The following is a 26,807-nucleotide window of genomic DNA, read 5'->3' as shown; positions in this document are numbered from 1 at the left end:
GTGGCTCGGACTACCCCCACCTGGCACACACAGACCTGGAGAGGGCATCGCGGCAAACATCTGTCCATTCCAGCTGGAAGAAAGCCCTCTGAGAAGACCATAGGAAGGCAGGCGACCAGCCCTGGGGTAACCCCGATGTCTGATGGGAGCGTCTCTGAGCACCATGTCCCAATTCCACAGGGTGCATGTGTCTCTCTGCGTGGCTTGGACATCTCCAGATTCTGCCACATGTGGTCCTGCCAGGCTTTGGGGACTAGTCACTCAGAGCTTCAGGGCCGGAGTAATTAAATGGGGGATGGGCAATGGGGAGAAGCTCTAAGTGCAGAAAGCCTTGGGGTTCCTATCCCTCCCCAGTTTCTGGGACACCATGAGCATAGCCAATCGGGAAAGCTGGTCTGAGCTGGAACTCAGATGAAAACTGATGCTTAGGGAACTTGCCAAACTGCCCCCACTGTGAAGTGGAGTGGAGGTGAGGTCTTCTTGTCCTGCAAGAGTTTTCCCCAGTGAGGCCGCCCGGCCAGTCAGCAGTCAGAATCCCTCACTGCCTGCCAGGGACTTCCAAGCCCTGTCCCTCTGTGGTGCCGGCTGTCTTACCTGAGGGGCTACCAGGTCCCTGTAGTTTCATGACCACGCAGCACTCCCAGAGTGTTCCCTGGACTCACCCCAAAATTCAGAGAATGAAGGGGCTTCAAGACCCAGAACTGGGGGAAGGTCAGAAATTAGGGTTCTTGGGGGAAATAAAAAGGAACAAAAGGGAATCCCATAACTACATGAAACTAAAACCGTCTTTGGAAATATTCCCAGGAAATAACCCAAGCTGACCCACAGGCCGCATCCATCCATCTTTCCTTATTTTTTTTCTTATAACACACACTCATCATTGCTCATAAATGTGGTCCTCATTTATTTAGACAGATAGGTGATAAGCTCGCTGTGCTCCCTTTAGCCTGCTCCTGTCAGACTCCAGCGCCCACCGCTCCTGAGGCAGCCCTGCACCTCGCTGAGCCTGGTGATCAGTTCACACCTCCATCTTACCTGACCCGGCAGCAGCTCTTGACACAGTTGATCCATCCCTCTTCCTTGTTACCCTCTCTTCCCTTGGCTTCTGGGTACCACGCTGCTTTGGTTTTCCACCACATCAGTTTCCTATGGCTGCTGTAACACTTTACCATAAACTCAGTGAATTAAAGCCACACAAGTTATTCTCTTACAGTTTTGGAGGTGAGATGTCTAAAATGGGTTGGCAGGGAAACGTTCCTTTTCGGAGGCTCTAGAGGAAAATCCATTTCCTTGCGTTTTCCAGCTTCTAGAGACCGCCCGTCTTCCTTGGCTCGTGGCCGCCAGTGAACAATTGCATGACTCAGGCCTCTGCTTCTGTCCTCACAGCTTCTTCCCTGACCCTGATCTCCCGGCTCCCTCTTATAAAACCCTTGTGATTCTGTTGGACCCACCCAGATCATCCAGGATGGCCTCCCGCCTCAAGGTCCTCACCGCAGTCACATCTGCAAAGTCCCTCTTGCCACGTAAGGTCACATGTTCACAGGGTTTGGGGTTGGAATGTAGATATCTTTGAGGGGTCATTAGACCACCGACCACACCAGCTCTACCCCTGGGCCTCCCTTCTCAGTCACCACTGCTGGTTCTTTTCTCTTCTCACTTCACAGAAAATTGCACAAACCTTAAAGCCTGAGAAACCAGCTCAGTGATTTTTTTACGTAGGTAAACAACTCCTTTGCACCATCCAGCGCAAGATGTAGAACACTTCCAGGGGGCAGCCGTTCCCAGAGTGACCACTCTTCTGACTTCTACTGCAGGAGGACAGTCTTGCCTGTCTCTGAACTTCTGAGAAATGAAATTAATACACTTTGTGTAGTTTCTTTCACTCAATTCTATGTCTGGGAGATTATCCATATTTTCCTTACTCTTAACAGCAACTGTCTCCATTGCCTACTCTTCCTAGAGAAGCCACAGGCAGTTGAAGGGAAAAAGTGCCAAGGGCTTGGACAGGGCATGTGCTGATCCTCAAGTGCCTACTTTGTCTTCCTTTCGAGACATCTCCCCATCACCCTACCCTAGTTTGGGCAGAGCCCCATTGTCTCATGGGCAGGTATCCCTCTGCTGATGCCTCTTGCACCCTGCTGCCTGTGAACCTTCCTACCACACTTGGATATGTTACAGCAGTGCTGTGAAGTCTTCAGTGGCTCCCCATTGCCTCATCTTTTTAGTCCTGCTCAAATGCTATTTCTTCTACAGTGCTGTTTCTTACCTCCCCAACTAGAACTTTTTTCTCCCTTTTCTCAGACTCTCATAGCATTTTACCTATTTGACAGCATTCATAGCTTTCTTCCTTCTTTAATGTATTTTTCCGTATGTGTCTTATGTTCTCTACTGAACTGTAAACTCTGTGAGGACTACAGCTGTCTGATTCCCTTTGGTTCCTCTCGGACACACTAGCACATAGGCACATGCTAATGGGAACTAATAAATGTCTGAATCATGAAATACTGAACTGCTTGCTAAACTGAGATGTGCACATAATTGAAGAGAGTCTGGGAATATTAGCACATGCAAGGTACTTCCAGAATTAGAATGTGGAAAAAAAAAATCTCTTTAGTGTTTCTTCTTTGTTAACTGAAAGTGTTGGGAGTTTATGGGAAGATGTGGGGCTGTTAAGTGAATCACTTACTTCTGCCTTTGCCCTTGGTTTGGGCAGCCAGAGAGCAGTGGCACAGCACCCTCCATAGCTTACATCCCTCTCCACAGGCCCTTACCAGTGTGAGGAGTGAAGTTTGCTAAAAAAAACACCAAGCGAGAGCCCTGGTTGCTCAAAGGGCTGTGGCCAGTCCCCATGTGGCCCTAAGCACCTGGATGACAAGCAGAAGCATGGCCCACGCTGCGGAATTTCCAGTCCTGTTTTCTCTTCCCTGTGTCTTTTTACGCAGGTTTCTCTGAAGCATGTTTTCCTGAAACAGCTGCTCTCATCCTTCTCTAACTGCTGCTCTTCTAAGGCAAGCAGAAGACTCTCCCCACTGAGTCATGCCTCCCCACCCCGCCATTATGAGCTCGGTCATAATAGTAAAATTAAGTACAACAAGCTTTATGCTAGCAACATAGTGAAATTTATAACTGAGAACCATAACCTCATACTTGGTATTTTTATATTGTGAAGCATTGCCCCCCAAATAATTATCCAAATGCTCTGTTTTCTTACCTTGGTAGCATATTGCAAGGTATTTAAATACCAATACCATGAAAGCAAATTTGGAGGGATTTGCTTTACTATATTTGAACTACAATGCATGTTAAAAAAAAGTTGTAAAGTCCTGTTCTAGGAAAACTACTAGACAGAAATTCCACTGATGCCAATACACGAGACTACATGCTTAAAGCAGACCATACAGTCTACAGCAAATGTAGTTGATAATTACCAAAGCAAATTCAGTGTGCTTTCTTCTTTAAAGGCGAGAGTAGCATTCCAGTTCTCAGCATGCCCATCACCCACTAGGGCCCCGTGAATGTTACTTAGCATTGCACGGCACCCACATTGCTTACTGGAAAACAGGAGCAGAGTCTTTAGGATCTCTAATAGTGGCTAGTTTGTGTTTATGAATTCCGAATGTTAATAACCTATTAGTTGCTGGTATGTAGCCCATAGTCTTGTATAATAATGAGCGTCTATGAAACGGAGCTTCGTTTGCCCATAAAGAGCAGAGAAAGGCCCCAAACTTTTAAGTCAGTTCAAGTTCCACACTCTGAGACTTCCTCTCCTGGAGGAAAAGGCAGCTTCTCCATTGGGCTGAGTAGTTAGAGCTTCCGTGATCCCACCTTGTCCCCAGCCAGGGAAAAAGCCAGATCAACTTGACCTAGTGGGAGGTTCTCATGCCACATGTCCTGGCTTATGCCAGTTGGAGGCAGGGGGGAGTGTAAAAAATTCCATCATTCCTTGGACCGAAGTAGAATGAATGGTCCTTGTATCCTAGGATAATCAGTTGCTTAAAGTGAATCTACTGAAATAAAGACAATATTTCATGGTAAATGGGCCTGGGTCAGTGGGGAGGGGGACCTTGATTATCTTTAAAAAAGAAATTAAAAAGTTTTTCAAGTTTATTTTAACCCCAAGCAAAATTAGGACTGTAGTTATGTGCTGATTCTTAAACTGAACAGTTAGTGAATTAAATAGTGTTCTATTTTTGTGCTCCTGTGGCATTTCTGACAAATTGTATGAAAGCACAGTGCAATGTTCTCAGCTTCACAATGGACGTTCACAGCATGATCACAAACCGGGTCGTTTGTCAAGAGAATTTAGGGGCTCAGGCTCTCTCTAAGTCTGTGGCTAAGCTGGCCACTCTCTCTTGAAGGGCCACGTCCTTTGTCGAGCGCCTTTCTTTCAGGGTTAACCGTCCTGATTTTGCCAGATCCTCATTTGGCAATGGCGTTGTGAGCCACACAGTTCTCATCACTTTCATGAATGTCATGAAATTTTCTATACTTTACAAGATTTTCAATTTCTCTTGCAGTGGGATTGCCTTTTGTTACCTTTTATATTGTCAGATGACATCAGCCTCCAATGTTCAAGGAGAGAATCCTTTGGGTGGGCTGGAAGTATTGGGGGGAAGAGGTGGTCAGTGTTTGAGCAGAGACTAAATTTAGAAGTGATCAGTTGATATGAATTTTTCCAATGTTAGGGTGATTTTTGCTGCTCTTTGCAACTTGAATCTTCAGGGACTCAGATGAAGTACACTTGGTTAATAGGGACCCCTGGGCCCCCATGGAACTAATGGTAACATACCTTACATTTTTGTAGTGATTTGCATTTTTCATGGTACTTTCCCATAGATTTCTATTTGAACCTTAAAGTAGGTGGGGCAGATGTCGGTTCTCCCATTTCACAGAGGAGGGACCGGTAACCCAGAGAGGTCCTAGAATTGCTTCCCGGCGCTCATGAACTCCCTCTGCCTGCTGGGATGGCGTGTGGCGATGTGTGTACGTGAGTTGCTTTCCTTCCCTGGCCACGTGACTCATTACCTGCATTCTCAGTTACTGATTAATTGGCAGGTCAAATACTCCAGCCTCCTGGCAGCTCCCCTTCCATGGGGTGAGGGGCTGAAGGTGAAAGTATGAGTCAAGCTGATGTTTTGGCTTGAAAATTCGGCTCATCCAAAGTCACACTTAGTTTGCTGCAGCTCTCTTTATTTGGACATTTTTTGTTATCCAGCCCAGAGAAGTCCTTCCTTTACGGGCAACAGGACCAGGGAAACACCCCAAATCTTTGGGGAACCTAAAATAATAATAGCCTGTGACCCCCAGAATGCTCCCTAAGGGGCCTGATGTTCTGGGGAGAATGCCTGACTTGTTTGACCTATGCTGCGGCGGAGGGGTAAGGGGTATCCAGGGGAGTGGACCATTCTGTCTCTTTGATTAAATGTGGAAGGGGGTGGCCAGGCAGGAAGGTGGTCAGTGGCTAAGCTAAGGTTCCTTTCCCCTTAGCCTGCACATCTCTCAGGTGAGGCCTTTCCAGAAAACCCATCATGGGGAAGCAATGCCCAGGGCTTCACCGCAGCCCTGGCAGACCCGGTCCAGAAGGGGGCGCCTTGAAGGGGGTGTCACTGATAGCCGCCAAGATGGAAGCCTTGTCTGGGTAAGATAGAGCATCCTTGGGTGCCAGGGCCCTGGTTTTCTGCCCACAGTCATGCCAAGCTCCAGGCCAGCAGCCAGTCTTCCAGGAAAGCCTGGTGGTGGCACCTAAGAAGCACTATCCAAGACTGTGGCTACCTCGGGAATGCCCATCCTAGAAGGGGCGAGCTTCCAAGGGGAAGGAAAGGGCTTTTCAAAACCCCTGCTATCTAATGTTTTCCTCCATTAAAGACCATCATTTCAGTACATGCTGCTGACATATTTGACCTTGTCATTTAAGTACATGCTGGTGACACATTTGAACAGGTTTTAGACCAGAGTGTGCTCTTTAGCAGGGAGGGAAAAAAAGGAGTAGGGATCCCTTGCTTCTTCCTCCATCACACTCGTCCACCAAGGTCCTTCCCCAGCACCCTGGGTGCAGTTGGAGCTGGTCTCAGCCAGTGCATTGATGTTGCTCCCCCATAGCCTGGAAAATCACATCTCAGTGGTCAGGCTATCCCCGTGGCGGCTGCCGGTCTGGCGTGGGGCTTAGGGGGAGAGGCATCTTGAATGAGACACATTTAGAGAGATTGAAGATGATACAGAAATTCCCCCACAGAAATAAATGAATCCAGGGGTTCCAAGTGTTCTGTCAGACCCTGTGCCAGGAAAATGTGCAAAGAGAGTCCCCAGTGTCAGGGGCCAAGAGCTGGGTCAAGGGGGAGCCTGCAGAGGTGGGGGGCGGGGAGAGGGGCCTGGCCTGCAAGGATGAGGGACCACGGAGAGGCAGGGGCTTCAGCGCACAGCAGGGGGCTACCTGGCTTTGAGCCTTGCCTGTGGCCTTCAGGTGGGCTACCCTGCAGGAGGTACCTTCTGAACCGGCAGGGAAGGAACTTGATCCTGGGCCATTTCAAGTCTACCACGTCCCAGAAACTTTCATTTTATTTGATGTTAATATTTATTAAAGGCATTCCATTAGAGATGGATATCAAAGGTTTATCACATTCAACAATATCCTCTTTGTCAAGGGGAAGGAGAGCACAGTTCATTAATGTTGGACTGTTGACTTCTCTCCCCTTTTCTCTATCATGATAGCTACATATGAGTTTGGTTTATGAAAATTTACATAGCACAGAAGTATGTACAAAAGATAATTTGAGTGTCTTGCCCATCCCAGCAGCCCTGTAAACACTATCAACAATTTCTGCTGTAGCCTCACACATGCGTATTATTCCCTTTTATCTTCCACAGAAAGCCATCACATGGTACACACTGCTTGTCAACTGGCAGCTTTTTAACTTAATGACATATTTTGTACTTCTTTCATATCAGCAATAGAGGTTTACTTTCTTCTTTTTAACAACTGTCCCTATTGATGTTTTTGCCCACTATATTTTTACTAAAATAAAAATCCTTATATAACCATTTTGCATACACGTACAAATATATTTTAAAATAGAGTCCTAGATTTGGAATTTCTGGATTAAAATAATGTGCATTAATGTGTTTTGATGGAGATTGCCAATTTGCCCTCTAAAAAATTAGGTTGTTCCATTTAAACTCCCTTCAAAGCATTTAAGTTAAAAAAAAAAATAGCAGGTAAGAATTCCTGTTTCTGCACATCCTCACCAAAGCTGTGTTTCATCAGTATTTTTAATCCTTGCCAATATAAGAAAAAATTGTTCCCTGTATAAATTTTATTTATTGAAGGGAGGTTGAGTGTTTTCTCATGTTTCTAAACTATTTGCACCTTTTTGTTAAAAATGCCTGTTCATGTACTTGCCCATCTTCCTATTGGATAGTTGGTCTTTTTTCTTATTGCTTTATAATCACTCCTTACATATAAAGGATATAAGCTTATTTTCCAACATAGATATTGCTGTTTTTCCTCCAGTTCTCATTTGTCTTTGGACTTGATGTTTTTTTTTCTCCACACAAAACCTTCAAATTTTTCCTATGGTAAAAGATATCAAATTTTATCATTCTTAGGGAGACCTGCCCTACTCAAAGATTTTATATGTCAAAACAAAAATATTTTAGTATCCTACCAATCATTTCATGGTTTCACTTTTTTACACTTAAGGAACAAGGTAGGGATTTGAGCTTCATATTTTTCCAAATGACTCACCAGTTGTCCCAACACATTTATGGAATAATCTGTCTTTTCCCACTGATTTAAAATACCACCTTCAGCACATATTGATTATCCACAAATATACATATACATATATGTGACCCATTCGTGTTTACCCCTCCTTCTGTTCCATTCCAGCCAAGATTCTGCTCCCACCTGCTCACTAGAGGAAGCAAAGGTCCTGGGGTTGCTCTGGGCCCTGGGGTCGTGTGGCTGGAGCAGGCAGGAAGCCATGGCAGGGAAGCCCACCCACGGGCCCCTGACAGCAAGCCTATTGGGGGGGATCCCAAAGTGGGTGACCCCGAGTCATGGCAGGTCACAATTTAAGCCAGGGAATGCAGGGAAGGGGGTAGAGGGTCTGCAAACAGCCTTGCAGCTGGAACTCAGGTATTTGGGCGGGTCCTGTGTATCCTTCCTGCTTTCTTTCTTGGCAGCCTCTGGTCAGAGGAGGAGGTGCCTGCAGGGCAAGTTCTGTGTGTGTGTGCAAGCGCCACTGTAGGCTAGGAGAGCAGAGAAGCAGCCATTGGCTGACAGGGAACCTGGCACCTGTTTTGGAAACCCCTGTAATTCTCGAATTCTTGTCCCTCCGGCCAAGGGAACTAGCTGCCTACCCTCCCTACACATACCACCCCCCATTCCTTTCATCAGAAGCACATGAGGAACTCACTAAAAACAGATTCCTGGGGCTCTCTGGGGTGATGGAAATGTTCTACATCTTGATTTGGACATTGGCTGCAAGGAAATGTATGTTTATCAAAATGTATCAAACTATATGCTTAAGATCTCTGCCTTTTTGTTGTAAGAAAATTATACCCATTTTTTTTTTAAAAATGAGGCAAATAAATTTAACACGGATTTAGTTATCACTCCTAAGAATATGACTGCATGAGTGCAATGGTTAGATGTTGCTGTACACAAGCCTTTTTTTAAAGATCATTTTTAAAAAGAAACAGTGAAATGTGAATGGTAGGAGCCAGGGGATACAGGTGCTCACGGGGAGATTCTTCCAGGTGTGTTGTGTGATTGAAATTTGTCATAACAGAATGTTGGAAATCACTCACAGATATGCTCTTATGCTGTGAGTGGAAAGACGAAACAAAATAGTGGCGTGCAAATGGGTTCTTGTGGCAAGGGATCGCGTGTCCACTGATATTATTAAACAGCTGCTGAAACTCAGACAACTTAGATGGAAGTTAGTAGGGTGTATCCTGGAGAATGGTTGATCATTGATGTTGAAAACTCATGAAAAGTTTGAGCTTTCACTTGAGTGGGGAAAAAAAGTAACTCAAAGAAATAATTAACATAAGACATAAAAATTTTTTATTTTAATTTTTAAAACCCTTGGGCTACTCCCCAAACCGGCAAGACCCCAGATACCTGAATTTTTAACAAGTACCCCATGTGACTCAGTAGCAGCATTAAATGGAGATGGAAAAATGGAGGCCTTGAAAATGGCTCAGTGGGCAGATCTCTTGGGGTTGTTAGACAGTCAGCGTCCATAGGCTTCCAGCTTGGAGCCTGGCACAGAGCAGTTGTGCAGTGGATATTGGACAGGAAGGCCACTTGTGGCCCGCTGTGGTGAGGAAGGAGCAAGGGATCTAGAGTCCAAAGACCTGAGTTCTAGCCCTGGCTCTGGGCCTTATTGGCTCTTGACTTTGAGCTAGTCGTTTAACTTCTCTGGGCCTTGATGTCCCCATTGCCTGCATCCGCAGCAGGATTGTGTGTACTACAATGAGATTGAATGAGATCTGTGTAACAGAACATGTCTATTAAAACCAAAACAGTGTGATTATGAAGCCCTCAGCTCCAGCTTCTGTTAAGGAACCATTCCTGATAGGTGGTGACAGTGGCAACCACAGCTTCTGATAGGTGCTCAGGGAAGGCTTCTTGAGGAGCTGGCATTTGATGGAGGAAAGGGAGCTATCCTAAGAAGATCTGGGTAGAAAACATTCTGAGGTGCAAGGGCCCGGAGGTGTGACAGGACGTGGAAACATCATGAATCCAAAAGGAGACTCTGGTGAAGTTGGGCAGGTGAAGTGGAGACATAAGCAGGGGCCCTGCCTCAGCAGGTTTGTGGGTCATTGTAAAGGATTTGGGTTTTATTCTGAGAGCAGTGGGGAGCCACTAGGGTTTTAAGCACAGGATTGGCAAAGTCACTGTATATTTTATCAGAGCATTCTGGCTGCCACGTGGAGGGTGGATTGAAGGGGGTCAAGAATGGAAGCAGACAGAGAACTCAGAAGCCATTGAAGTTGTCCAGTTAACAGAGGAAGGTGGCCTGGACTGGGTATCCATGAGGATGGAGAGAAATAGATGGAATTTGGAAGTGTCTTGGAGGTAGAATCACTAGAACTTGCTGATGGATTTGATGCTGAGAGAGAAGAAATGGAGGGAGATGCTGAGGATGATGCCAAGGTTTTGGCCTGAACAACTGAGTGGTGTGGTTTATGGAAATGATGAATACCGGGGTGGGGGTGGGGGGCACAGGTTTGGGGTGGAGGGATCTACGTTCCACTGGGGTCACATTAGATTTGAGATGACAAGGAAACACTCAAGTGGAGATTTCAAATAGGTAGTTGAATTTATGAGTTATGAGCTGTGCTGTCCAGTATGGTAGTCACTAGCCTCATGTAGCTATTCACATTTAAATTAATTAAAATAAATTAAAAAATTCAATTCCTCATTCACACTAGCCCTATTTAAGATGTACAATAGACACAATGGCTAGTGTCTACCATATTGAATGGCACAGATATAGACATGTCCTTCACTGCGGAAAATTCTGTTGGGCAGTGCTGGTCTAGAGCTGTGGTCCAGAGCTGCAGGGTGTTTCTCTCTGGGATAATGGTATCCTATTCTGGAGATCTGGTCCAGGAAGCTGATGTCCCTGCTTCATTTACCAATGGCTCCTTCTTGTCTGCTCGGCTTGCCCATACTGAACCATGTACTCTGTGAAGTCCTTCATCTATGGCCATGTCAGGCAGGCCGTGGCTACCCAGAAGGACAACTTGACATGAGGTTGTTCAAGGACATCATCCCCTGGGGCTGAAACACCATAATGGTGAAGAATGTAAAACATGGTGTTTAATGTGCATAAACCATAGGGTGTAGTCTATAGCTCACCAGGAGACACTGGTTCTAGGGCTCACTGTGTGGAGTTTTCTGGTTTAAGAAATGTGCAGTGGGTTTGGTAGTTATCAGGTTAAATGAGAGTGTAGAGCAGCAGTGGAAAAGAGGACATAGGCTTAGAGTCCACTGATGAAGACATCACAAGAAAAGAAGGCTACACCAATATCCCTTATGAATATGCATGCAAAAATAGTCACCAAACCCAATCCAATAGCATATTAAAAGGATCATACACCATAACAAAGTGGGATTTTTCCCAGGAATGCAAGGGGGGTTCAACACAAGAAAAGCAATGAATATAATACACCACATTAATAGACTGAAGGGAAAAAAGATAATATGTTCATCTCAATGCAGAAAAGGCATTTGACAAAATCCAACATCCTTTTATGATACAAAACACTCAGAAAACTAGGAGTAGAAGGGAACTTCCTCAACATGAAAAAAAGCATTTGTAAAAAGCTTACAACTAAGCTCATACTCAGTGGGGAAAGACTGAAAGCTTTCCCTCTAAGACCAAGAAAAAGATAAGGACACATTATTCAACATTGTATTGAAAGTGTTAGCCAAAGCAATTAGGCAAGAAAAATAAGTTAAACAGCTTAGAGTCCAGCAGACTTGTGTTCCATAACTAACCATGCCACCCAAGACAAGTCAGCTTAAATATCCTCGGCTATAAATGGGAAGAGACTGAATGGTTGGGCAGGGGGAGAGAAAAATTGTTTTAATCGGTAAAAAGAAAAAGTAGGTGTGAAACAGGTTATTTTGTTGTTGTTTTGATTTGTTTACCAAGCAGTTCAGTGGCTTTTATTGCTTTCCCTAATATAATCATTTACCACTATGTAAATAATGGAGAAAACGCTTATTTTTCTTAAATTATTAGATTATAAAAGACAATTTGAAGAATATTGTTTCTCAAATCATGATGTATAAAATTATTTGTTAATTGATGGTCTTGTTTCTCCTTTAGAAAATAGCAAAATATAGTATTTTGCAAAAAATTCTTACAGACTGGAGAGTTACATAATAGATCTGAAATTCATTTCATTACAGAAGTTGGTCAGTGAGGAAATAATACATTTTATGTGTATTTAATTATATATATTACATATAATAAAGTAAATATATTTTAATCCATTTTCCTAGTGGATAACACATCCATGAGCCTACCTGAGGTGACTTGAGGGCTTAGACTTTTAGTTCAAGACTGAAATCTCTTATCTAAAGGGTAAATTTCCTGTAGGCTGCTGATTCTGTTGATCAGAATTGAAACTCGGGTGCCATCCATCCTACCTCTGCAACTCCAGGCAGGATTCAGGGCCAAGGGGTGAATCACAGAGAGCCCCCCTTGTTGACCCTGACCAAGCCCAGGTCAAGCCCCCAACTCCCCCTGCTCAAGAAGGGGATTTACTCTTTGGGCATCTCCAGGTCCCCAGATAAGGCATTCATTGAGGGAAAAAAAAAAAAAAAAAACCCTGGTGCATTCCCTGAAGAGCAGCCCTGCTCCGAGGTCAGAGGCTGGAGAGGGGAGGAGCCGCGTGGTTGCAGATGGTCCAGTTGGATGCCGGGGTGCACGGCAGGACATGATAGAGAATCAAATTCTTGGTCCTCTGAGATTTGTGGAGACATCCTAAGAAGTTTGGGGTGATAATTTAATATCTTCTAACCCCTGGCCCCCTTTTCTGGTATGCTGGCCTGCCCACCTGGGCCTGCTTCTGCTGCTGGTGACAGGGCTGCTGACCGTGTCATCAGAGGGGCTCCTTCCCTGAGCAGACACAAGGCCTGGTCCACGGTGGACTGAACGCAAGGCCACAGGGCCGGCACAGTCTTCTCGTGCGTCTCTTCGCAGCTGCTCAACGGGGAAATGATGACATCTCAGCATACGTTGCCCACTATTTTCCCTTTTCTTTTCTTTTCTACAGTGGCCTGCAAAGCTATCACTTTGCAATGACCGCGGGGAGGGCGAAGGTGTGGGCATGCCTTTGAGGTCCCCTGGCGGTCACTCACCAGGTTTAGCTCCCTTGTCTATGGGGCCTCGCCCCCTCAGAGGGGGGGCCTGGCATCTGATTAGGAGCTAGCAATGCATCTCTTTTAGCCAAAAGTTTCTTGCTCCGGAAACAAGCAGCTGGGAGGAGGCTGCTGCCTGGGGACCATCCTGTGGACCACTCAGTGGCAGGGTGGGGCTCAGGCACAGCCCCACACCCCCCCCATCTTCCTACCCAGGCCAGCCACTTCCTACCCACCCCAAGGCCGCGTGCCACCCAGGTGTGCCGAGACACCCCGAGCCCCCATCTTCCTCTGGGCCCCCCTAGGGTGGGGACAGCTGGACGCAGGGTCTGGGGCACCCTCTCATTTCAGAAAAAGGGTTTTCAGGCCAAAGGCTGTGGGATAAAAGGCCATCTGTCTGTCCCTCAGTGCCCAGCCCCGGCGGTCCCAAACAACGATCCTTTATACCACCCCCTGCCCCCGGTGGCCCCCACCAGGCCGCACACTGCTTCCTTTCACACCACTCTATGGTGGACTTGTTTGTGGAGCAGAGTGCAGCTTTCTGTTGTTCTTCTCTTTTCTCCCCGTCATGCACCTTCCAAGCAAACCCAGTCTAGGGACACCGGGGTCTGGGGTGCTGGAGGAGGGCTTGGGGCTAAGGCAGAGGCTACAGCCCAGGGCTGGGAGTGCCCCCTCAGTGAGCCCTTCTAGAGGGGAGAGGGGAGGGTGGCCCTGGAGGTAGATTCCTATCTGGCTGTGCCAGCACTTGCTTAAGAGGCTCTTGAATGAGTGACATAGTCCCTCGGTGCCTCAGTTTCCCCATCTGTGAAGCAGCACTTTTGAGGCTGAGTGGATACCAGTGAGAAGCTGGGTGCACAGGTCTGCAGTAAGGGCGCATGCAATGGGGGTGGTGGGGCTGTCCCAGGAGCCACATGGTGGGGGGCAGTGGGGGGTGCAGAATATGTCAAGCTTGGCCCTCAGTTTGCATGAAGGGGGGCTGTGGCTTGCTTGATTCCCTGCACAGCCTGCCTCCCACACACAGCCTTTCCATGTGGGGAGAACTGGAGAGTAGCTGCTCAGGCCCCAAAGAAGGGGGAAGCACCCCCACCCCCCATCCCTGCACCGGCTGCTAGATCAGAAACAGTGGGCTAGGGTGGGTTTACTCAAATGCCTTTCTGTGGGCCGCACCAGACATGCTGTGTTGGCTGAGACCCTGGCTGGACCTGGCTTCAGCCCGCGCCACCTCTGCTCCTCCCAGGCACAGGGTGAGATGGCAGCTCTGGTCTCCATATCGTCTTGGCCACCTCCTCAGCTGGTTGAGTTCTATGGCCCTGTCTTGACCCCAGGGGACACTGTTCAGGCCTCTACATGGGGAGGGGGCCCCAGAGATAACATCTCTGATGCATGGCCTGGGTTTCTCCCTTGATCCCTTTGCCCTCACAGATTTTGTCTCCTTTTGCCCTGCCACAGGGGAGGAGAAAGACTGAAAATCAGCGTCCACCTCCCGCTTCTGATCCCCCGCCCTGCATCCTCTTGAGGCCAGCCCCCAGAGCCCTGACTCAGGGAGGAGGAGGAGGCCAGGGCTCATCCTTCGTTGAGCCTGGCTGGGGCTCTGGCTCCCCCAGTGCCAGTCTGTCACCAACCCTGCCCAGCACCTTGGTGCGGCTGACCCCACAGGCCTGCCCCCAGGGGGTGCCTCTGGGCCCCCTGCCCAGCTTCCCTGTCCTGGACTTTGTTGGGGAGAACAGAATCGCTGCTCTGGCCCTGGCCCTGCCCGTCCCGGGGCTCCTCTGAGGCTCCACGTGAGGCAGGAGGCCAGGGGCTGGGTTTGTGTTCGGACATGTCGATTTGGCCCGCAGCATTTTTTGGTTGTTTTCAATTGACTCAGATTTTATACTCTGGAAACTTCACATAAAAATCTAGTTTTCCAGCTTTCAAAAAAAAATCCTCACATGACCTAGGCCTCTGCGGAGGGCTGTCCCCGTATATGGGCATAATCCCTCTTGCTCACCGCAGTCTCCCCCTTTCCCTGTTGCCTTGGCCAGTGAGTCCTGCCCTTGTGTTTCCTTTGGCCCTGCACCAACATCTCTAGCAAAAGAGTGCCTCATGGCTTAAGAAAAATTAGGGCAAACTTTTTTCTTTGTGGAAGTGGAGAATATTCCTACCTGTTTAATATATAAACAAAATGGGTCTGTATTATGAGACCACATTCCACCTGCTTCACTCAGGGAGGCCGCGTGCCTGGCCTCCGGGGACAAAGCCGTAACTCCCAGTGCCTTTGCCAGAGAAAAACAACTTCTTCTTCTGGCACAAAGGTCCCTGTGTCACCCAGCAAGTTGGTCCTAGAGCCTGGTGTGAGACCATGTCCCCTGGTCTAGAACAGAGTCTGGAGGGTCTGGAAGTAGACGGCTGGTCTGGCTACTTTCCCTGAGGGCTGCTTCCCCAGTGGGTGTGTCAGGGGAACTGGCTGGGAACTCCAGGGAGCTGGCAGGGAGCAAGTCCCAGGCCCTGTCTGAGTTTCCAGAGGTGGGAGGTATTGGACTCTGTGTGAAAGAGGTAGTGGGGAAGGGAGCCCACAAGAAGAGGCAGTGTTGGTCCACGGGGCCATCTCCATGAGAGGAGAGTGTGGGCTGACCTGAGAGGAACTAACACTTCACAATCTGCCAGGAATTGGCATTGAGCTGGGAGAAGGAGCTGGTGCTGCTGTCTCGCTGACTTCTCGCCCATGCAGCCTCAGACTGTGGCTGGGGGCATCTAAGGAGATTAAAATGCCCTCCTCACCTGCCACCATATTGCTTAGCGTGTTGGGTGGCTCTGGCAGTGTGGGTGGTCTCCTGGGTAGAGCACACCAGCCATTCCTTGTGCTTGACCTTCTCTCTCCAAGTAGACGCTGGCTGTGGAAGGTATCGAGGCAACTCCGTTCCTGCCTGTCCCTGCCACACTCTGGTGGCTGCTCCAGTTCTGGGCCTGCAGATCTGAAACAGGCCTCCCGTGTACTCATTAATGTGGTCGTTGGACAAGTATTGGGGCCAGGCAGCAGGGGCTCAGCAGTCAGGGAGGTAAGCAGGGTCTCTACCCTCACAGGGCCCATGTCCCAGCCTGGGAGACAGTCAACAAGCAAACATGAGGTGAGCAAGGTGCTTTCAGCTCTGAGGACCACCTTGCAGATTCACACCAGGCCTCTCCCCTCATGGCCATGGGCCTGCCCACAAAAGGGCTGCTGACAGGATCGCCTACCTGCCCTCCCCAGGAGGGGCCAGGATGCAGGGCTCAGTCTTCAATACCATTCTTATTGCCCTCGGACAGTCTTGTGTACCCCAAGTGGGCTCTCTGAGAAAGCTGTCACTCAACCCAGGTGTGTTGGCCTCACTTGTTGATACTTGGGCTGATGGATCTTGTGAAAGCCAATGTAAGTCTGACTATCTGACTACCAGATTACTCATTCCCCTTACCAAATACTGAATTTACTCAATCCAAAGCCCTCCCCCAGAACAACCTACATATACTTGAAAAGAGCACGCGGATTCTTCACGTTAGCTGCCTTTTGGATTTTAAACCTTCCTTTGGCTGGCGTCCAGGAAAAGGAGAGTCTTTTAAATAATGCATTATGGAAGTTTCAAAGAAACTTACTTTTTTTAAAAGTCTTTTAAAGTTTGGGTTGCACCCTAGTTCCAAGGAATGACCTTTAAGTGACTTCTGATTCATGGAAGGCGTTTGCCTGTGGAATTCAAAGGTGAGCCTGGCTCACCTGTAAGATAAAGGTGGAGCATGGAAGTCTGGAAAATGTGACCCAGATCAGCATGTGAGGTGCAGCAGCTCTAGCAGGACTCAGTTCCTGGACCCCCAGTCCCTGAGGTTCAGATGGAGGAAGCCTCCGGAGGGGGAACGAGAGACCCTTTTCGGGAAAGTCTTTGTCTTCTCTGCCTGTGGAGAAGGTTCTCAGACCTTCTGAAATCACAGAAAGAGTCTCAGGAAAACAGTCAATGAAAGGTGCTCGGGGCAGGGGGGGGTCATCTGTCACCCTGACGCTGCCCTTTACTTATGGGGTCTATTTTGAAATATTAGCACCCATTTTTTTATTATTATTAAATTCAGTTTTATTGAAATACATTCACACACCATACAATCATCCATGGTATACAATCCACTGTCCACAGTATGATAACATAGTTATGCATTCATCACCACAATCTGTCTCTGAACATTTTCCTTACATCAGAAAGAACCAGAACAAGAATAAAAAATAAAAGTGAAAAAAGAACACCCAAATCATCCCCCCATCCCACCCCATTTGTCCTTTAGTTTTTATCCCCATTTTTCTACTCATCCATACACTAGATAAAGGGGGTGTGATCCACAAGGTCTTCACAATCACACTGTGACCCCTTGTAATCTACATTATTATATAATTGTCTTCAGGAGTCCAGACTGCTGGGCTGGAGCTTGGCAGCCCCAGGCATTCACTTCTAGCTATTCCAATACATTAAAGGCTAAGAGGTGTTATCTATATAGTGTTAGCACCTATTTTTATGGGGGTTTCTGCTACTGGAGAGGGGGATGCAGAGCTTGTCTGCCTGTCCTTGGACTCTCCTGTCCTTGTTGGGGGTAAGTAAATTCTGGTGGTAAGAACCCAGGCTTCTGCCAGGGAGGGGTGTGGCCCTAAGGAGGTCACCAGACAGTGCCTTGCTGGTATGGTCACTCCTGGGATTTGTCTGTCACTTGTGACCTTACTCCCTGGGGCTCTGGAGTGTCAGCAGACAAACCATGTAATTACCCACACGTTTCATCAGATGGCCGCATAAATACCCACGTGTGTGGTCAGCAAACTGCATGTGAAAACAAGAGGCAGGAAAGTTAAAACCCAACTAAGGCAGAGTGTTGCATGGCAAGTATGACTTCACAAAAGTTTGAAAAAGAAGAGATTGTTTCTTGCTAGAATGGTTAGGGAAGAAGAGAATATTCCAGAGGCCAACTGCTGGATTCAAGCCCTGGCTCTACTGCTCAGTAGCTCTTGCCTTGGTTCCCTCATCTGTCAAATGGGAATAATGATCGTGCCTATTTCATCTGGCTGTTAGGAAGATTAAAGGACTGGGCACAGAGTAGACATTCATGAAATATTAACTGCTGTCATCATCCTGGACAGGGTGACATTTGAGCAGGAAAATGCGAGACATGTTAAAAAATGGCAAGTTTTCCCTTTTGGCTAGTGGGAAAAAATAGGGCTAATCCAAGGGCATAACAGGAGCGGAGTTGGGAATATAGGGAAAAAGACTTGAACTACAGGGAAGTCTAGAATAATCTGACTGGCAGAGGGTGACTGTGTTTTCACTTTTAGGAATGTTGCATCAAAGGGTTTGCAAGCAGGACTTTCAGGTGAGGCTGTGATGTGGGCAGTGGGAAACTCCTGGGGCAAGGAGTGAGGCAAGCATCAGAGAGAGATGTTTGTGAGTCTTCTGAGATGATGCTTGGGGCATCAGATGCTCAGACATATGTGTCGGTTAATAAATGAATGAAAGCAGTGGATGTGGAAGAGAGCTCCATGGGAGGGAAGTGGTAGGGGGCCTTAGGGATACTTCACAGAGCCCACCAGCCCCTAACAAGGAGGCTGACATGGAATCAGGGGGTGCCCTTCTATACCCCCTTTCCCACTGTCTGCTGCCCTCCCATCCATCTCCCCATCTTTTGTGGCCCTCCAGGGAGCAGGTCTGCAGGTCCAAATCACCTCCTGGACCACACCAGCTCTCCAACGATACCAGCAACTGTGGTCCATGAAAACAGCTTCAGGCAGCCATAAGCTAAGTGGATGAGCCACGTAGGGTGGCAGCCAAAAGAGCCCATGGGAGCTCAGTTACCGTGATCAAAGTAGGATGTTCCATAGGAGGGAGGTGGAGCCCTGCTGTGTTCCGCACCGGGCCTACCACACCTGCCTTGTGAGAGTAACATGGACCAACCAGAATGCTCAGGGGGCCCTACTGTGTCCCGAGAGGGTTCTGGGGCAAAGCAGACTTAGCAGGAGGTGGGAGTATTGGCTGTCCTCAAATATCTCTCAGTCTGTCAGGGGTGCAGTCCTAGCGGGGCAGAACCAGGAGTGGTGCCTGGAAGCCTGGAGGCACCGACTGAGCAGAAGGCCTGGAGTTACCAGAACGCAGCCCAGCAACGTTGGACATAAGCTGGTTGGATGAGGCTTCGGCTCCAGGGCCCCGAGGCAGTGAGGCAGAGGCCCCGTCTCAGGCTCCCAGAAGTTGTTGAAGTTGATGTTTCCAAAATGGACCTCTGTCTGCCACTCAGGGATTTCTGAAAAGTGAAGCACAGTCAAAAACTTTAAATGATAATATGCAGGATAATCTACCCTGCTTTGGGTGACTGTTTTGCTGAGAAAACAAAGAGCGTGGTGACTGGGGATACTTGGCGGTGTTTTGAGGGCAAAACAGAACTAGAAGGACCAGGTTATCAAACTACTACATAAGAAAAGGGAACTAGGTTTCTCTTGGGTGTTTAGGGGGCTTCTCTCTCTGATGTGCTACAAAATCCCCTCGTCCTTGTCCTCAAGGGAGCATCAGAGTTGTTTTTTCATCTTAAATTCAGGTATCAGCATGGTGACACAGGCTAAAAATACCGAGATTCACGGACTAAGAGAGAGCCACCAAAGCTGGCTTTTATTTGGGTTGCGTGTGGTTTCTCCCACAAAATACCAACGTGGTCAGTGTCATCATCAGGTTCTCTCGGGTTCATTTGAAAGCAAAAGATGTAAAAGTTTTGGCAACAGAAACCCCAACTGCTGCTCAAATAGCCCCTTTCCACTACCCAGCTTCCGAGGACACCCCCCCCCGCCATTCGCAGGGGCTCAGCAGGCAAGCCCCACCGGCCAGTGCTCTCCCCACGCTCCCGACCGAGAAGCATGAGTTTGACTTTCACGCGGCCTTCTCCCTCGGGCCACACCCCGTGTGACATCAGCACCGGCGAGGCTGTGTGATTTTCCCAAGCACATTCCATTTCCTTCTCGCTTTGCCCTTTGCCAGTTCGCTTTAACCTTGTGGCCCCCTTCTGCCAGCGCCGCCCCCCATGCAGCTGCCAACCCAGGCGTGGGGTGGCGGGACGGGCAGTCTCGCTGTTCCCTGCTTAGCTTAGTGCTTGTGGGCACGTGGAGCGGCAGCCCCAGCCTGTGACCCGCAGGCTCTGTTGAATCAGCCAGGGAGGGGGCGGCAGGGCAGTGCTCGGGCGTGGTACGGTGTGCACCGCCAGCTGCCCAGTGCCACCCTGTGACTGCCTGTGCCCAACGCCTGCCCAGGACCCGGAGTGGGGCCCACATCATTCCCACTCACAGCTCTCCTTTCCCTAGAGGCTTTCAGCCAACGTATTCCCCCTCCTGGATCGTTCTGCCCCTTTGATTTTGGCAGGTTTATTTTTTATAAGGGAGAAGAAAAGTGCACAACATAATACCACCCACACGGGTGTCCATCTGTCTTCAAAAGCACTCAGTGTCCTTGGTTTCCGTCTGCCCTGCCGCACCCGCTGGGCTCCTGCCGCTCGCTGCTCCCTTGTTCTGGGGTGCTTGGGGGCTTGGTTCTCTTCCCCCTCCATGGGAGCGACCACCTTCTCTTCTCTTCTCTTCCTAGAGTTGTGTGGAGAATGGGGCTGTAGCTGCTGCAGAAACTCAGAAGACAGACCCTGCGATGGAACCAAGGTTCGAAGAGGTGGATTGGGAGAAGGTACTGGCATGGACGGAGCGGGTCGAGGTCGCAGCTCCCGGGGCGGGGAGAGGGGCTGTGCAGCCAAAGGCCACAGGGTTGGTAATGGGAGCCCAGGGAGGACAAGGCAGGGCCAGCAGGTAGCCACACCTCACAAACATGACCAGGGACAGCAAAGCCAGGCAGGAGGTTGCAGTGGGTGCATTGTGGTGGAAAGCTGGGGAAAGCTGCACAGGGTGAGGTCTCTGCACAGGACCAGGCCCCAAACACCCCTGGAGAAGAAGAGGCCTTCCCTGCAGCTGGGAAGGGGTGATGACAGGGCAAGCAGACCCAGCTGCACCCAGCTTGGCCAGTGCACAAGGCAGAGTTGCCCCAGACACCAGCAATCTGCTGGAAGAGTCTCTGGCTGGCCCGGGTGTGGGAGCCTGCTGAGGCCAGAGGGGAGAGGGCTGGAGGCATCCACGGGGTTTGGGGAAAGCTGGAGGTGTCTGAGGGCCCTCCTACAAACCTCTCTTGGTGTTTAGAGGCCAGCATCTTGCATAAAGCAGACTCCATTTGTTAATTTGGAGAGGCCTCAAGGAGCTGAGAGGTCACAGATCAACACAGAGCCACTTGGTGGGGAAAGAGGGAAAGGCAGCATTGCCTGGGTGCAAGGCTTGGGTGCCATTTCCAAAGGCCACATTGCATTTCCTCTTGCAGCAGATGCAAAGTGTGTCTGTCCGTAAGTTCCCTAATCTCTGGGCCCTCTGCTGGGCCTGGGTGGGGCTCCGGGGACACAGAGATGATGGGACAGTACCCTGCCCTCAGGGAGCTCACAACCAATGGGAAGGACAGGTGTGTAAACATGGTGGTAACATAGTAAGATGCAGGCAATCCATACAAGGAACAGAAGCAACCCAGAGGAGACATAGGGACCCCACAGAGCTGACTGTTCACTGGGTCCCTTTGGCCAAGGCTCCTGAGGCCCTGGCCCCAGGAACTTGGAGATGGCACCTGTCACACAGCGATGGCCAGTGCCTTTGGGTGAACCCATCAGCCCAAAGCCATCTTTGGGTGCCCGAGTTGATCATCTGGGCAGTGACTCTGTACTCCACCCTCTTTGGGGAAAGCTGTACAGGGGGAGGTCTCTGCATAGGGCCAGGCCCCAAACACCCCTTTGGGGAGGCTATGCCGCCTCCACCCATCAGCTGTCTGGCTCCATCTTTCAACCCCAGCTGGCAGCCAGAGGAAATTAAGGTGACGTCTGGGGCCCAGGTAATCAAAAGGAAAATAGAAACCAGGGAGAGGCAGGGTTTGCCCAGGCCATGGAGTGCACCTCCCATGCTTGTGGGACCCGGTTTCCTGGCCTTGACTCCTGGGCTGGGCTGGGCTGGGCCACAGGTGCTCATTAACCATCAGGCTGGGCATGGGTGACATCCAGGCCAGTTTCTGAGACTGGGGAGTCTTGTCCAAATGGCAGACTTCTCTTGAAGCCTTTGGGGACTTGGCCTGCTCTGCACATGGGCAGGAAGGAAGGGGAGCCAGCTGGCTTGAGTGGGACAGGACCTCGCCTGGAAAAGGAGGAGCTGTGGAGGGAGAGGAGGGGAGTTGGGAAATAGAGAGGGGACCAGAGAGTGGGCTGGGGCATGCCCCTTGCTCCAGGCTGTGCATGGGCAATGAGTTGTCCTAGAAGGAAGGGCTGAGAAGGGGTCCTTGGGGGGCCAGCATCTATAGGCTTTGCTTAGGGGTTAAGGGTTGCAAAGAAAATACCCTAAAGAGACAGCTGGACAGGGCTGGACACATACGGGGCAGCCACTGGGGTGGAGTGGCCAGGAAAGCACCGTCCTGGAGGGGCGGGGGCTGTCGCTTGAGCTGGCTGGGGGCGCGCGGCCCAGCATTGCCTGCCCTGCTCCGGGAAGACCTCGTCACTGCTCCCCACCTGCAGATTCACGGCGGCCCATCCCTGGGGAGGATCAGGGCCCAGGAAGCTCAGGTCACCCCGGCCAGTCCACCAGGATGCCTGTGCTACCCGCGGAGGAGAGGCTCGGTGCTCCCTTGCCCCCGGGCATCCAGCCAGGGGCTTACCTCCCATCTCTTTCATTCTCTCCCACAAACACGTTCTCTCCCACTCCCTCCTTCCCTGTGTCCCTGGCTGAGCAAGGGGACAAAGGCTGGCCATGAAGGGGAGTGGACACCGAGTTGGCGGGGCATCCCCACCCTGCTGGGGTGGATGTGAGGTCTGCCTTGGCGCTCCCCCAGCCGCCCTGAGAAGCACTGGGAGCTGAGCTTCCCAGGAAGGGTGAATCAGGCTGTGCTTTTCTTTCTTCTTCTTTTAATTTCCAAAACGTCCTACTCCTGTGTCACCTTCAGGGCAGGTGGTGCAGCGGGGAGGGCCCACATCCCCTGATCTGATCCTGCCACATGCCCTGGTCTGACGTCAGCCCTGCAGTGGGAAGGCTGCTCCCCTGTGTCCATGTCAGCCCCAGCCCTGGGGCGCTTGCGGGGCCCTGTGGGCCTGGACCTGGAGGAGCTGTGGAGGGGGGCCGAGAGGGCTCCCCAGGACAGAGGGACTTGCCATCCTGCTCTGCATTGCGGCTAAGCCCCTCTGGGTACAGCTGAGGAAGGGGGTCTTGGGCTCCCCTGGCCCAGCCTCCCCAGCCCTGGAAGCTGGGCAGAGAGCGGGGCATTCTGGAAAGAGGGAGGGGAGACTGGGCTGGGGGTGCCAGGGCCAAAAGTCGATGGGAGAGGGTGCTGGATACCTGCCCTGCCTAGGGTCAGGCGGGGCCCCCACCGTCCGCTCTGCAGGGAATTCTCTGGAACAGTTTCTAATCATCCCTTCTGTCACCTGGCCAGGCAGAATCCAGGCTTCCCTGTGGGACCACAGGCCACGTTATGGCTTCTCATCCTACACATCTCTTCCTATTTTCTGGAACCTGAGCCCACCTGGGGCTCACCCAGTGTGGGTAGCCAGAGCTACTCCCTGCTTCTGCTTTGGGCTCACCTGTCCCGTTGGTCCTGTGACTTCTTCTAGTCATTTCTCTTGTCCTTCCCTGTGGGTTTTCCCCTCCCACTTCGGAGCCGGCCTCCCTGCCCGGATCCGGATCCACCACCGGATCCCCCAGATCTCCCTGGCAACAGAGATCCCCCGGGCAGCAGAGTCACGTTCTAGTAATTCATGGTTCTTTCATTGAGCTCTTACCATGCGCCAGACACTCTGCCAAGCCTTCAAACATCTTGACTGTTAACTGATTTAATCCTTCTAACAAGGGGATAAAGATCATAATTAACCTAACTTAGGAAGAGGGTGGAAGTCTCTTGCCAAAGCCACCCGGTCCGTTAGCCCGCTAGTGCGTCCCCTCCCTGTCCCCTCCGCGTGTCCTGGAGCAACTGGTGGGGTGGGGGGCTGGGTGGGGGGACAGGCGGCCTCTCCACAGCCCCCCGGCCTTGCCCCGACCCAGGGGGCCACCCCGCTGCCGCTCCAGGGCCACTCGCTGGCCACCAGCCCCTCAGGAGTCAGGGTGAGTGGCCAGGCAAATGGAGCAGCGGGGGCTCCTCTCCCAACTCCTGCTCCCCACCTCCACCCCGACAGCAGGGGCTGCAGCACGGGGGGTCTGGGCCTGGGGAAGGGCTTGGTGCTGCCCACACCTTCTTTTCCCTTTGGAGACCCTTGGGTGGGCTGCTTTGGAGACCCTGAGGACTCAGGGAAAGAGCCCCTGGGTCAGAGCAGAGGGCCGTTGGCCACCCTGCCTGGGGAAGGACCTGCTGGGCTGCCGAGGGGCTGGCTGGGCCCAGAGATGTGGCCTCCTGCGTCACCTCCCACATCACCTCCAGGGTCACTTCCCGGCTCACTTCCTGGATCAGCAGCCCAGCCTTGCCGCTCCCCTCGAGCCCCTTCCACCTGAGGGATCGCGGGGACCTCCCGGGACTGTCCTGGCAGGGCCCGGGGCTCCTGGCCCCCCTTCAGAAACAGCTGTGCACATGCTCAGAGTCCCCCAGGGCAGAGGGCAGGGGTCAGGGGGTTAAGGAGACGCCCCCGGGGGCCACAGACAGTTGTCAGGAGGGTCTGCGTCAGGAGTGCTGCAGGTGAAAGGTGCGCCCGCCTGGCTTAGGGACAGGGCAGGGCAGCCCTGTGGCCCCTGCTCCCCATTTGCTCTCCCTGGGCCCTCCCGGGGCTGCCCGAGGACCCCCCAGCTGCCCGGTCTCCTGGTCTCCACAGTCCACCCCTGTGGACCTGAGCCTGTCCGGCGGAGCCCCAGTTAGCCTGCCCAGGAGCCTGGGGACCCTGCTTCACTGCCCCAGTGCCCACCGTGCCAGCCGCCCCTGCTGGGTCCTGGCGGCCTTGGGGCTGGGGGATCTGTGGCCCCGGGGACCCCCTCGGCTGAGAGCCCTCCTCTGAGGTGCAGCTTGGGCTCTGGGGCCAAAGGGCTTGGGTCCAGCGCCCACCAGCAGCGCATCCAACCCAGTGACTGCCCACCGTGTCCTCGTCTGTCAAAGGAGGTGGTAGGAGGTCCTAACTCCCAGAATTAAGGCTGACAAAGAAAAGTGGACCTGCAAACCAAGCCCAAGCCCGATTCTTGGATACAGTGGGCAGATTCTTGTCCCCACCCCCTCCCTGCCAACCCTGCTGGTTGGGAGCCCGTCCTCCAGCCTCCTGGCTCAGAAAGCCGCCCTGGAGCTGTGAGCTCCAGGGTTTGGGTGGACATTTCTTTAAACAATTGCCTGAGCTCATGGCCATGGTGGTGGGAGGTGGTGCTGGCACCGGGCAGCTGGCCCCTCTCCTCACATTTGCCCCATCTGGGAGAAGCAGATTCTGAGCTTCCCACCCATGGGCTGGGGCTGCCCCTGGGAATGTTCTGTTCCACTTAGTGGGGGGGGGGGGGGGCGGAGGAAGCCCCCTCCTCACCCTGGCACATGCCCTCCGCCCACCCCCTGGGCAGCAGGCTGGCTTTTCCCCCTGCTGGGGCCCTGCTGGCAGCTGCATTCCTGGCATAGTGAACGAGAGGCCCCCTCCCCCCTGTTGGGGTGGGAGCAGAGCTGGCTGGGGAGGGGGCAGGAGGGCAGGCCTGGCTGAGGAGGATGTGGAGGGCAGAGCTGGCTGGGGAGGGGGCAGGGCAGCAAGGGCACTGGCTGGAGATGGTGCTTTGGCGCAGCTCACCCCGACCTGTGCCTGCTTCCTGGGCCCCGCCTGTTGCTTAGGGTCTTTGCATTCACCAGAGGAACCCCCTCCAACAAGCCCAACTCAGAGCAGGTACATCCTCACCTTTGTCCACACAGCCTGGCTTTAGCTGGTAACCCTGAGTGAATCACTTACCCTTGCTGAGCCTCAGGTTCCATGGCCCTAAAAGAAGGATTGAATGAGTTCTTGTGAGGGAGCTGTGAAAGCCCCCAGATGCTGGGAACCAGATGTGTGGTGGGAGCCTCTTCCTCTCCGCTTCCCCCTGACCCAGCCTCCCTGTGTCCCCCAAGCCTCGGGGAAGAAAGGAGTGAGAAAGGGCCAGGACCAGGCTGGCTCTGGAGGAAAAGACCTTTGTGTGGGACAGTTGGGGGGCACGGGGGCCTCTGCAAAGTGGAGTATCTCAGCCTCGTCCCACCTCGTTGGATCCCCAGGATGGACCTCCTGCCATCCTCCCCTCTCAAAACCAGTACCCAGCCAGCTGCCCTGCCACAAAGGCTCAGCAGGTACCTGTCAGCACCCACAAGACTTTCTTCTTCAGTGATCGGGACTGAAAGGGACCCCTGAAAGGACCCCCAGCACACAGGGGGTCGAGCCCACAGGGCGAGTGTCCCAGCACTCGGGAATCGCGAGGAAGTGCCACACGCTGAGGGGCAGGAGGAAGGGAGTCCCCCTTCAAGAACCAGCCAACCCCGTCCCAAGAGCCGCTCATCTGTAAACTGGGGAGGAGGCCACAAGGCCTGGGGTTGTGTCCTCACCTGGAGGGCTCACTTTACTTCCCCCGAAAGGGAGCAACTGCAAGAGCAGGACAGGGGTTCTGGTGGGAGAATGACAGGTGTCAGCCTTAGGTGACTGAGGGGGTGTCTCCACGGGGGAGGGAGAGGCCTTCTCGGGGTTCCTCCCTGGGCACTGAGGGGGGCTCCGTCACAGAGATGCCCACGGACTTGGGTTTGAGGTCCTTTAGAGCCGGAGGCAGCCTTTGGACCGACTCTAGACAGCAATATGCCGTCATACAAGTGGCAGTGTCCGCTGGTATGTCTAGGGAGTAACGGAAATCGTGCCCAAAGGGCAAAAGGGTAGTGGGAAGCCCAATGACAGACCATTG

At 51.5% G+C, this 26,807-nt stretch overlaps 1 protein-coding gene across 1 annotated transcript in view; it reads left to right on the top strand.

Moving 5' to 3' along the window:
- Positions 1 to 26,807, top strand: part of FA2H (fatty acid 2-hydroxylase) — a 48,912-nt gene that overhangs the window by 5,731 nt on the left and 16,374 nt on the right. Inside the window, exon 2 of the mRNA XM_037815904.1 lies at positions 20,479 to 20,571. Coding sequence (XP_037671832.1) covers positions 20,479 to 20,571 — 93 coding nt within the window. The remainder of the gene's footprint in view (positions 1 to 20,478; positions 20,572 to 26,807) is intronic.

This window comes from Choloepus didactylus, chromosome 22 (genome assembly GCF_015220235.1).
Source record: "Choloepus didactylus isolate mChoDid1 chromosome 22, mChoDid1.pri, whole genome shotgun sequence".
In the NCBI taxonomy this organism is placed as follows: domain Eukaryota; kingdom Metazoa; phylum Chordata; class Mammalia; order Pilosa; family Megalonychidae; genus Choloepus; species Choloepus didactylus.
The sequence above is the reverse complement of the archived record's forward strand: the minus strand, read 5'-3'. Positions and strand labels throughout refer to the sequence as shown.